This window comes from Pleurodeles waltl, chromosome 3_1 (genome assembly GCF_031143425.1).
Source record: "Pleurodeles waltl isolate 20211129_DDA chromosome 3_1, aPleWal1.hap1.20221129, whole genome shotgun sequence".
Lineage (NCBI taxonomy): Eukaryota > Metazoa > Chordata > Amphibia > Caudata > Salamandridae > Pleurodeles > Pleurodeles waltl.
The window spans coordinates 1,903,669,114-1,903,682,458 of record NC_090440.1 but is presented as its reverse complement, the minus strand read 5'-3'; the positions used below and the strand labels follow the sequence as shown (position 1 = coordinate 1,903,682,458).

At 42.0% G+C, this 13,345-nt stretch overlaps 1 protein-coding gene across 3 annotated transcripts in view; it reads right to left on the bottom strand.

Annotated features, from left to right (window-relative positions):
* Window positions 1–13,345, bottom strand: part of MPP4 (MAGUK p55 scaffold protein 4) — a 245,382-nt gene that overhangs the window by 147,952 nt on the left and 84,085 nt on the right. For all 3 annotated transcript variants that reach the window (XM_069226059.1, XM_069226058.1, XM_069226061.1), the window contains 5 exons: window positions 11,912–11,997; window positions 10,268–10,339; window positions 5,463–5,659; window positions 3,705–3,769; window positions 1,930–1,947 (listed from right to left, as the gene is read on the bottom strand). In XM_069226059.1, coding sequence (XP_069082160.1) covers window positions 1,930–1,947; window positions 3,705–3,769; window positions 5,463–5,659; window positions 10,268–10,339; window positions 11,912–11,997 — 438 coding nt within the window. The remainder of the gene's footprint in view (window positions 1–1,929; window positions 1,948–3,704; window positions 3,770–5,462; window positions 5,660–10,267; window positions 10,340–11,911; window positions 11,998–13,345) is intronic.

Sequence of the window (13,345 nt, the reverse complement as noted above, 5' to 3'; positions counted from 1 at the left end):
ATTCCACTATACGCTTGATACTTTATGCCTGTTAGTGAGACTTTTCTAGGCAGCCATAGTGCTGCATGCTCAGGTAGTTGGATAAACAAAATAGTCACACCTGCGTAGAAGGGAAGCACTTTTTTCTGTGGAAGCAAATAACTTCTGTACAATCAAAACATGTACTCCTGTCCACCAGTATGTGGACGGGGCTAAAGCCCTGCTCTGTTGCACTCTGAAAGCTGCCCTTTCGGTTGATCACAAATACCAAAGCCAGCCCTAAAAATATATGTTAAGCCAAGAATCAAAGGTTAAAAAGGCCATAACCCATTTAGCATGTCCCAGATGAAAGGAACAGTATCTACGATGGATGTCTGAAGAAGAATGCCTTAAAAATGGCGGTTCATATGGAGGGATGGGTACGCTGTTAGAGGCATCTTAATGAAGAGAATACCTGGCCTCTACGGTCAGTCGGTCACAGTCCAATATCTCCATGCCTGTATCCAGCATCATGGGGTGTCCCATCACCCTGCCTAACTGAACTCCAGTACAATGAAGTGAATGTCTTCGGTTCACCTGCTGTTTCATCAAACTGTTGAGTAGGATGTTGCAAACATAGTGTGGTACTTTCTGCTTCCGTCTTAATTACGCAACTCAGTGGACAAATGCTTTACCCTCTTCAATTTCTGATGTGGCTAGAGGGTATCCAGCATCTCTTCCAGAGTTCTGTTGAAGTGGTCTGTTTGCACATCACCATAAAATAGACAACAGGTGGATCATTTTGTTTTGCCTATCGAGTCTATCATTTCTTTAGTCATTTTGCTGACTGCATACAGGGGCTGTCTTTAAAAATCGACGCTCAAGAAGCTGACACCACAGGACGTCCAACAAACGTATTGTCACAACAAGAACGCACAGAATGGACCTCTCCAAACTGTCTTTTCCTGAATCGCCCCACATCCAGGCAGTGCAGCGGCACTAATTGTGAAGTCAGTACACAGATACTCAGGCCAGTCTACATGTGCGATTTGATGCTCATCGCTACAAGTGCACCCTAGACCCATTGGCATGGAAGGCCTCACATTTCCTGACCAGACCTATTCTGTCCTTCATGTTGGGCCTCTACCTTTGGGGAGAACTTAATTTATATTAATTATAGCACATGCATTTTGCTTTAGGCCTCTATTATGCAAAATGCTGCCTCTATCATTTAACGTAAAGATTTTACTGGCAGGGGCCACGTTCAACTAAATATATACATTTTTTGAAGAGTCTACACTTTAGCTGAAAACTCTGCCTGACTGTCGCAAGCAACTTTGGGATCATTCATTTGAGTGCCAAACATACTTGGATGCAGGGATGTTTAATCAAGTGCTGACAAAGAAAAGGGTGGTTTCCTGCAACTTGCATTGGTCACCTACATAGGTTAATTTTCTTATTCAGATTTCGTGTGGTGTCAGTTTATTTTTTAAACAAAGATACTAATTCTATGGAAGATCTGGTTTTGGAGAAGAAAAAAGAAAATGTTACTCACTTGTAACAATGGATCTCCTTCTGTTAACATGTTTCATAGATTATTCGCAGAATGCTACGACATCATGGGACTTATTTAAAAGTTGGCACATGGGTTACTCGTCAGAAACGGCTATCCTGCCCCCTTATTACAAGTGCCATTGAATAAAATGCACTTGGAACATGGCGGATGGTACTTCTGTCACGTCTGAGACGGAGCAATCGGTCCTTCAAACTCTGAATAAGGCCGTTCTCATTTCAGGTTATTGTTTTGCTTTCATGGGTTTGATTTCATGCCTTATGAAGATGCTTTATAGATCGTCTGAAAAAGAGCCTCTGCATGACATATAGCACTATAAAAATCACACGCAATGCAATCTACTTTTATTAAAGATAGCGAGGTTTGAAACTGCACATAAACTACACACAATTTCTTACCTTCTTTCACAGTAGTCACTGCCACACAACCATTCAAACGAAGCAGGTAAACATAAAATGCAGAGATTCAGATTTTAGAGACAGCCAACAACATATTAGTTAATAGAGTACATGGGGGAAAGCTCCCAATATATCTGCCTCATGATGGTATGTTTCTCAACAAAGTGTATTCTAGAAAACTCTTTCAGGACATCTATGTAGCCAGACTGAAAACCCTACTAATTGAAATGAGACCCATCCTTTCTTCTGTAGCTTATTACTTTCATGTGTGGTCAACACCTGATTAGGACGAGTACACATCAACTCTACTGGCTAGACATCATCCCTTGATGTCCCAGCACCTCTGCTCCTTTCTATTGATCTTTCTATCGACAATTCATGATCCTACCTACATGCATGCCTGTCTGTATATTGTTCTATCTAAGAAGTCTGACAACATGCTAGCCCAGTCAAAAAACTCCAAACTCACAGGTCTGATACTATTTTGTGAGCCCCCAGAAATTGTCTCCTGCAATGTTGTAATGAATAACCATGTGCTTTTGAAGTCCCAAAGACGGTTTGCCAAATGCCATCTAAAAAAGAAGGCTCTAAAAAGTTTATGCTTTGTAACCTAAGCATACGCTGAGGCTGGTTAAAAAACAGTTATCCAAACTCATAAATATTTATTTAATGTTGCCTGTCTATCTATCTGCCCATCCATTTCTCCCTTTCTTAGGCTCATGTTTACAACCTACACTCAGGGGGTTATTACAACTTTGGAGGAGGTGTTAATCCGTCCCAAAAGTGACTGTAAAGTGACAGATATACCACCAGCCGTATTACGAGTCCATTACATCCTATGGAACTCGTAATACAGCTGGTGGTATATCCGTCACTTTACAGTCACTTTTTGGGACGGATTAACACCTCCTCCAAAGTTGTAATAACCCCCTCAGTCTGTAATATCATCTTGGCCCAGATTCGGTCTATCTGGAATAAACATATAGGTGAAGCAGAGCAGTGGAACGCTGATGTGGAGCCACCAGCCTCTCTGAGGGTTTGCTCAGAAGCTCCAGGCGGGTCAATATCCCATTTTTTTTCATACTAGCTATTCTTTATTGAGAATCTAAGTAATAATGACATTGGCAAACCTTTTTTCTTTTTTGCAAGTGGTACTGGATAAGTGTGCATTTAAGTGCATGAGTTTAGTGAAACTTTTTTTGTACAGTGAAGTGAATTGTCTCTAGCCTCCTTCACCTGTTTTATGTTTCTGTAAGATATGGTTAGAGAGCACACACGGCTGAAGACCTCCAAGAAGTGGCAGCCTCTCACACTACTCAGCCACACGTCACCTCAGGTCTAGGAGAAGGTGATGCAAACACCACGTTGAGTCGATCCACGGCTACTCTTCAATCCACAATTCAACTGAAAAGTGACTTGGTGGGATATTTACACTTTTCCAATGGCAATGAAATAAGGATACACATCTTCACACATAGACTTCTAACTACTGACTCCAGCCCTTAATCTTCCAGGTGCCCGAGAGGTGAAAGGCTCCGTAAACTGATGAGACATGTAGCACTGAGCACAGAGCTGCATCTAACACTTAAAACACTGCCTGCCCTGGAGGAAGCTGACACTTAACACTTACTCCTTACCCAATCCTCATTGCTCAAGCTAAGCTTTTAATGCCAAGTAATGGACGGCGAGGACACAGACAAAACAGTCTTCTGACTTTACCTCTAAGGAAAGGATTGTTAAGGACAGAAAGTAATCCCTTTAATACAGTCACTCACATATTGTTGACTTCAGACAGGCATGGGGCTGGAACGGCTGCGACCACCAAAATTCACGCTGTTTTCTGAAAAGTGCAAATGGTTGTGAAAAGGTTATTTGCATACATTTTTATGTCCGTGCTCTAGTGTATCCGATATAAAAAACAATCTGGCAGCTGGTGGCTACACTGGCCTTCTCTTCAACCCATCTGTATATACTTTCAGGGATGCCCCATGAACACACCTCCCCACTAAACATTACTCACAGTGAATATGTTGGCCCAGTGCCCAGCAGGGGCATCTATCACCTCTGAAAGAACTGGAGGAAAGGGGCAAAATCTTCCATCTCGCCGCCTAGCCCAAGAGGCAGTGACCAGTCATGAAATTCTCCTGATTTCACTAGAACCAAGCATGCCCACATTCCGTCTTCTAAAATGTTTAATTTCTCATATTTTGGTGGGGGAAATAATCCCATACCTGGGCTGAGCAGTGTTATGCCATATCAGCTTGAGGCCTACATCAATGTTATATGGCCGACAGTATTTTTTAGGGTCATCTACATGTCATCTTCATACATGACATTTTACTTCATTTCAGTTTTATGTTCTTGTCACCTCAACACACCATGTCAAATTCTTCCTCATAATAACTTGTATTAAAATCCCATATGCAATTAGAAATGTGCTCATTTCTTTGGAGAAATAGCCATATACCTCAAAAACCTAAGGCCCTGTTTACTCACTTATAGATTTATGCCATTCACACAACAGAAAATCTCGAGGTGACTCTAAACCAAAAGGTTAAGGGGTGTTTGGAATAACTTCTCAATCAGAGATGACAGTCACACTGTTGCAGAGGTGTGCCTAGTTTTGACCTATGCAAAAACAACAGGGTCAAGACTGATTTGCATATGGCTGGGTCCAAACTAGGGTGGCATGATGAGCAAAAGAACGATGGATTAAACCCAGATCTGTGTCTGGGGGTGAGTGGTTGAAAAGTTTCAGCACTCTATCCATCACCCTTTTGTTCCTATAGTTTTGACCCACTGCAGACATACTTATATGCACGTCCCCTTTATGAAGCTTATAATGAATGTGTTAAGAGACAATTTGCCAGTGTTTATCAGTCCATCTGAAAGGTGAGCATATATGGTGGTGTCAGGATGTTAATGAAATATAAAGTGTTGCTCATTGAAGCCTCAATTTCAGCTCAATGGATCGCATGAAAGGATCATGCATTTCATCCTCCACAATTAACAGAAAATGAAATAGTGACAGTAGGAGCTAACCACAGAAGTACACGCCTTCCAGTGCTCTGATTCTTGGAAAACATGACTTGACTTTCAAGCAGCAGAGTAGTTTAAGGCCTGGGCAAAGTAGGTAATTGCCTAGGGCCCCCAATTTCCGTGCCCCTCCACCCCAAGAAGTAAAACTATTATACCTCGGTCTCTTCTATTTCTCTATCACAACACCTCTATCTAGTTTCATCTTAAAGATTTTAGGGCACTGGACAAGACAGATTTCAACTGTTTTTGTGTTACCCTGTTTCAGATTGTAACATATTTTCAAGATTTATTGGCATCATGCAGGCTTAAAAGAGCGGGAAATGGATAGTAAAATTCATAGCTGTTCTGAACAGAGTCCCCGAAAATATGCCTTGCCCAGTGCCCTGATAATCCCTAATGAAACACTGGCCCACAATGGCGTGTAAGACAGAACATATGTATGCCTTTAGTGATAGGTTGCAAGGCCGAGTGCTGGCATGGATGACATTTCTTGCCTCTTTAGGAGGTGGTTTGATGGAATAAGCCCGGCACAGACGCTGAAGTCGGAAACTTTTCTTGCCTGCCACCATAAGGCATCATTCTGGTCAACAATCTGCAAGATGTCGCCCTTCTTGAAGGGCAGGCCGGCATCTGCACAGGGGATGGAAGGGTCCTGTTGAGGGCAGTAATCTGCCATTGCTCGGACGTGGACCTAATGCACGCAAAGAGGGTGGAAATCGTTTAGTGTACTAGTAGCAGTTTAAGAGCTGATATGTTGCTTCTGGTTAATTTCGATTTCCACAATACATCAAAGTCGGCAGTTCAAACAAAGACATTTTGCTCAAACATTTTTGTTTCTTTTCCTACAGGTGCTATAGGACTTTCTACATTTCAAAATAGGGACTTGGGGTTAAGTAGAGTCAAAGTTAAAAAAAAAAATGTTGAGCATGATGTGAATCATACATGTAAAGCCAAAAATAATCATAACCGAAACTCAGAAAGGCAAATAAAAAAACGTAAGTAAATAAAAAAAGGCAAAATATCCACCGCGCGTAGTGACAAAGACACCACGTTTGATTACTGTTCATTTGCATCAAAGTATCTCAAAATACAACACAATGAAACCTTAGTAACATATATTAAAATATCAGTTGACCCTCCAAAACGGCAAAAAAAGGCACCATCTCCAGTGTCTAATTTGTGCAGATGGTGGGCACCGGCACTCATTGTTGGGGGCCTGGACTTATTTTTTATCATCAAACTATGTCCCAGAGCAACAGAGGAAAGGAAGATGAAAGAAGGAGGAAGATAAATATATGAACATGGAGACAAGGATAGAAAGCAGAGGTTAAAAGAGCATACTTAGCAGAAATGTAGTGTAAGGAGGTGGGAGAAAGAGGCATGAGGTAGAGTTAAAACTAGGCGACAGGGATGCTGGTGAACGGGTGTAGTAACTGAGGGAGAACCTCCATTCTCGTACGGGCATTACGCCCACTCAGGAAGAGGGTTCGTTTTAGTCATCACTCTGTTGGTTCTACACGTTATCATATGTCACTCCATAGTTATCTTATAATAATACAACTTTTGCATCCTGATGTACTTTTATTCCTTAATATCGGACCGAATCCTCCCTTCATTGACGAGGGAAGTTCATCCTCTAGCAGTTTGTGATTGCTGTGAATGGGAAGGTCAGGATCTTATTCCAATTAAGTCGAACCCTTAACTAGATGTCCCCAAAACTAAGTACCACACGCAAAATGGGAGATAGCTTAACGTCCAGGTATTATTCTGCGTAAAGAAAGATCTTGTTAGCACAGAGGAAGAGCAGACTACACTTCTCAGAGAACCATTTGCCCCTTTGCCAATGGAACTCACATCTTACGCATGCAAGAGATTCAATCGCCAGGGCAAACAGCAGTAGCAATAATGGGCTTCTCGGTTGGGTGCCCCTCTTTATCTCCAATAGCTCAGATGCCACACCATTCACCCAAAACCTGGTGTCAGAACTCTTTTATAGTTCTATATGTATGTTTTTTACGTGTTTGGGCCTACAAGTCGTGTGCAGGGAATTGTGTGCAGTAAGAAAGGTATCTTTCACACAGCAGTGCTTTCTTCACAGTGTAAGGTCCTTCTAAGGCTAATGGTTTTTCCTTGATTATTTGATTATTTACCAGTGTTTGCAGATAGGTTCTATAGAGAAGCAGTTTCCTCCTGGGGGTCATGGTTGCTAGATGCTGGTAGGGCTGATGTAGTGTAAAATAGCATATACAACATCAGTGTGTACTGCACGTTTACCACACTGTTTCAGTGCTTCGCTGCCTTTTGGTTAGGTTCACACTGTAGAAATACCACATATCACATGGCACATTTCGTGAGACATGTCATGACAGCAGGTAGGCCTGCAGTGTGAAACCTGGAGCCCCCCATTGAGTATTTCTCACCTCGTCAACAATCTGGTTATCCATCTAGAGCCATTTACATACTGCATCTTTTACCACGCTGTCCTATACCAATCTGACTACCTTTCAGATCTCTCTGGAGATAGCTGACCTGCGGTCTTGTCCTTTGGCTAGTGTAAGGCCATATCCACATCTCGTGACCATTTGTTACCCCCATCATTTGTGCCCTGCTGAGGGATGTCTAGAAATCACAGAGACCTCACTCAAGGCATCTGAACTGTCTGTTTAGAACATACATTTTCTTGACCAGTTGGTTTTGTCTTTCCCCCTTGAGTGAAAACCTGGGAAGAGTGTTTGCAAAGGAACTTTATACCACTTATATATGGCTATTTATTTTACATCCCTGACCTGACTGGCCTTGGCTATCCGCCAGTTTAAATGATAGTCCCCTTAATCCAGTAGGTGATATTTGTAATTGTGGAATTTTCTGTTTTCTCAAGAATGTTGAAAGGACGCCTAATTCTCTTTTTGAAGCCTTGCTGCTGTGAACTTCAATGGAAGAATATAAGCTGTATTGGCTGGTGCTTGTATATGTGCTGACCCATAACCAGGAGGACAAAAAGCAAGGCCCAGCTGATTGAAGCCAGTGTACAGGTTGTCTTAATAAAAAAAGCTGCCCAGGAGTTGTGAAAATCTGAATTCTGTCCAGAACTTATTTAAAAATGTAAGTGTGCTAAGGGCCTGTAAGGGAGACACTGCAAGTGTGGTGAGGCTCCATCACTCTACCCATCCTGTGCCACCCTCACTATGTGAGGCTCGTTTACCAGCTGAAGGAGGACACATGGGATTTTCTTTTTTATGGCAACTCTAAGGTTAGTATTCCATGATCTTAATCCCGGGGGTGGGGGGCCCGTGAGAAGGGCGGATGTGTTCAGCCCCCAACTTTTTGCAAAGCATAAAGAGTCAGCAAAGGTCAGCCTGACAGACCCTCCTCATGTTTGGATTAGGCAGTCAGGCAATGTACATTCATTAAATGTGCAGGCACCTGGCAGCCTGAGGCAAACTTTGCCAGACTGAAGATTTCACAGCCCTGAGAGCATGACCTCCTCAGCTCAGCAAAGCCCTGTGAGGTCCTCCCCCTCATGACGAAGGGTTGCATCACCGACTCGGACCACAGCCTTTCAATTTTATGTGCTGAAGTGCCCAAGGCTGACTGTCAATCAGCGATGCCTTGTCACAGAGTGGGTGATGTCAGCAACTCTCTCTGACCGAATCCAACTCTGTAACAGGTGGTCAGCCAATAAGAGGAGGTGACGGGATCTTCTTGTTTTCCCTGCCCGAAGTGTCCACCTCCTTCTGATGTCTTGTGCTTTCCCTGCTGCTGGACCTACCATCACATCTGCAGCCAGGTAAGTAACTTTTTTTAAGTGTTTTGGTGCGTGTGTACATGTATGAATGTATGTATATTTGCGAGTGTGTGCTGTGAATGGGTGTTTATGTGCTGGTGAATGGCGGGTCTATGTTTGTGTGCTTGTGAATGGATAGGTGTGAATGAGTGTGAATGTGGATGGGTGAGTGTATGTGTGTGCGCCTGTTACCGGCCAACTGCTCAACCACATTATAGGCCGCCACTACTTTCCCCAGCACAGTTTCAATCCAAACTGTATGGTTTAAATACAGCACAGGAACCTAACCCAAAATCCCAGTGTCTTCATTTTACTGGAATCTGGAGGGCCCGGTGGCACAGCCAGCTGAATGTTTTGACAGCAACCAGCCGCTCACACTATATGAGCACCTAGGATTTGGTATCACTGTGACTCCTACAGTGGGTGCTAGCCTAGTTGCACCACCCAGACTTCCCTTGTTTAAACTGGGCTTGTGAAGACTAATTGGATCACTGACTGGTTTTGTTATGATCTGGCAATTGGAACTTTGACCAGGCCACGTGGGCAACCTAGCAGAACACTTTTTCACTGTGTGAGAGTCACAGATTAATTTTGGGCACTGGGTTTTGAATGTTGGAAACATGTTTTTTGCAATGTTTAATTTTTAGATGCTTTTCATATGCCTTTGCTAATGGCCATAGGACTACCTCGCTACACCCAAGCCTCTGAGAAACTACATCAAAGGGAAGATGTATAACATGCCTGGCATTTTATCATATTCTGTCTGGTACTTCCTTTCTACTGATAGAGGACCACACCCAATAAAGTGACAAGTCCGAGACTCAAATGTTTTTGTGTTACTTCCCCCATAGAATAACACTTCTGTATGCCTCCCAAATTATCATCCATGGTGAGTGCTCAAAGCACAATTAGTATACTAAATTAACCACTAAGGACACTACTCAGTAATTAATGACTGCCCCCGGACTGAGAGAAATGCCTTCATGATTTTTTCCATAGGGTTGCCTCACTGATAGCTGAGAAGGGAAGTATTTATGTGAATAGGTTCCAACTTGCTCATTTTGGTAACCTGGAGATAGTTAGTATTCCATGAGGGTATTGGCAGACCCAGACCTCTTATTTTTTATTGACTGAAGAATGTCAATCAAAATAGGTGTAACATTCAGTGCTGCCTTGTCACACAGTCAAATCAAAAACAGAGAATGTAATGCATTTAGTCCATGGAGAAAAGCGAGAAACATTCCACATACCCAACCAATTAGAACAGTCAAGGAGAAGTACTTTATGAACAGCACACCATCCAATCAGAACTAACCACACTAATGGTTCTAATACACAAAAAGAGGTTTTTACTAAGTTACCATGACCTAAACCCAACATCTGATCTTTTCTTCACAATCAACGAAAAAACCGGTAAGCAATTTTCTGAAACCCAAATCACATGAAAAGTTTGAGGCAAACTTTGGACTAGCACTTTTTGGGAGATGTGAGAAGGGAAGAACAATTATATCTTACCATTGATTGGTTGTTGACTAGACGATCAGACACTGGGATCACCTTAAACATGATTGTTCCATGCGACTGAGTCTAAGGATAACGATATCAAGAGGTAATATTAGCAGATGAGGACATGATTTTCTAATATTCAGTAACACTGTAGGTATAGTCATTAACGATCACACCATTAAGGAAAGACATCCAGTTCCCTTTACCCCACTGTGCAAAAATGTCATGGGCAAGATACACAGGAGTGAGGTGTGTGAAGACTACCAGGACGCAACAATGATAGAAAACATGATTTGCAGTGCAGTAATCACTGCGCCTCAATGTCTGAGGTACACCCATTGTACAAATGCTAAACACATCCCTATTGGTGGAGAATTTATTAATAGTGCCTTTTGTTGGCAAAACACTTCTTTATTGCTTCATTGGACCTCTCTGACTTTGTCTTCTTCAGGTGGATGCACAGTGTGCTCAATAAGCTGGCTATGTATCTGGTGCATGTTCCATGTTTGACCCTCATTGATAACTCCCAGATATTGTGATAGCTTGAACGGCATAATTATGACAGACTGTTTGTAATTGTTTCAATTTGCTTATTTAAAACACACTCTGTTAAAAATAAAACATTGGAACATATCCACAAAGACATTTTGGAGTATGTAAAATAGTACTCTTTTATGTACTCTGACTTGCCTTTGTAAACTGCACCCCAAAACATCAAAAATGTGAACATTCATATATAATTAACACAAATAAAAAAAGGATTGTATCCTTTTTGCATTGTTACTACTGAGTAGTTGGATATCTTGCAGCCAATTCACAAAGGCATGAAAAGGAGTACTTCTGTAGTTCGATTTCCGTACTGATAAATATGTTTGGGAATTGGCACCCTAAATTGTGCCAACCTGATACATATATAAGAGGTGATGTATGAAGTGTTTAGTCATTATTAAATTAAATTTATTTTTGAAGTGAGAAAGAATGATCAGTTTCCATTGGGAATGAGAAGGTATGGTTAGTGTCTCTGGGAGTATCAGGTAGTTTTCAGTTGTAACTTAACTGGATACATTTATCCCATTAGCCGAAGGTGTAGGAAAGCAAGTTGACTTCATAGGAGCAGATGTCAAGCAGGGATTGCTGCTTGGAGTGACTTCAGTGATGTGTTTTGAAGGCAAAAAAACAAACGCCTGTGTGATTAGAAGTCCAACACAGTCACTAACATGTTCTTGTAGTGATGTACAGCATCCTGTCGAAAATACAGAATTTTTAAAGAAGGCTTGGGAGTTAACAGGCAGCCAGATTATCTACATAGGGCAATGGTGGTATTTTCCCCTTTATGGACTCTGTCAATGATTTTTTGGTGCTCAAGGTGAAGTGGCATTTCATTGTCATGCATGTGGGCAAGCTTTGCTGCCTTTCTTGGCAATCTAGTTCTTTCTTGCTGGTGGTGCCCTACGTAGCAAACAAGTCATGCCTTCCCCAGTAAACGTCCATGATATCACACAGCAAGCTGATGACAGCATTTTAAGTAAACTAAAAGTAGAAAACATCAGATTCTTTGTGGAACAGAGATTTGTTGAAAGATGACAATGGTCATGTCTACCAGAGACTACTCAGCTATGTGCTGCAGAAATGCGAAGTAAAGCTCCTAAGTACCAGGATCTGGATGACATTCTCAGGCTCAAGGCCCTCCACTGGAATGCCGTTCACTTCCACCAACTTGTCTCCTGCATAGAGCAGTCCTGTAAGAGAAGAGAAAGAGAGACACTTTCATTCAGTTTATTCTTGAGTTTTAGCTTTATAGTGGGAAAGAAGCAAACAAAAGTAGAAAAGGAGACGATTGGAGATCAAAGAGATGATCAACTCAAGCCCTAAATTGACAATGTGATGTCTGTGTGCTGTTCTGCTCTTTGTTTGGTTCTCATAGTCTGAATCCAAAGACATAGCTGGTCTTTGACCTATGGGTATTGGGTACAATTAGTACTCTATCATTTGTGTTATAAGTGGCTTCCAAAGGGAACCTCTATGATTTACAACAGATTTTAAATCTGCTAATTCATTTACTGCTGTGATGTAGCAACAGTTGAAAACAAAACTCATTACCCACTATTGCTATGTCACTAAGGCCATTCAGGCCAGGCAGACATGGCTTTTTGAGATCTTGTTACTGCAGTGTTGCTTGTCTGCTTTGACTTAAAGCAGAAAAGACAGATATGGGGGGCAGGGCCGGAAATGTGGTGGGGGTTGGTTAAGGTAAGGTATAATTTTTTATATTTGGGACATGGAGTAGAGGCCATATTATATATGGCTCCCCATTACTTCCTATCCTCAGCCTAGCAGTTATAAACAGATGAAGATGATTGTGGAGGCCATACATAATATAAAACTATAGATGGGTAACTGTGAGTTACAGGGATGTTTTTCATTTTGGGGTTCTGAGTGACATCGTAGACAACTAAAGCTTCACTCTCATTGCCTATTTGATGTCAGTCCAAACCCCTCAGTGAAAAATCTATAATTCTGTATGTTATGCATAGCTCCCACAGAGCGCCATCAGCATGAATGACTGGATTCTAAATCCAGTATTTCACTGCTTTAACATAGTCATTGTGGGTAACAGAACTTGTGCAACCACTGTTGCTACTTCATAAAGAAATTCCAGACTGCTGTGGCCGGGCTCTCTGAAAGTCTATCAGAGCACCTCTGGACACCAGGGAGCGCAGTTTCTTAAGGAGAGAGTTGGGAAAGCAGAGAGCGAGTCAGGAAGGCAGAGAGCATGGTGAGAGTGGGTGGCAGGATGGCACAAATTTATTTGTTTAAAGTTTGGGACAGACATGAGAGGTCATGTTATGTATTACTCCCTGTTATTCAGCTGCCCCTACATAGCAGTTGAGTGTAGAGGCAGATGATCTTGGGGGTCATGCATACCTCATTATAGATGGGTAATAACAGAATTTCAGGAATGTTTTACACCTCAGGGTTTTGAATGACATCATAAACATCTTGAGCTTTGCTCTCATTTAATAATGTCACTGTATACTCCTGCCCCACCTCCCCTGGGTGAAAAATATCCCTGTAATTCACAGCTAT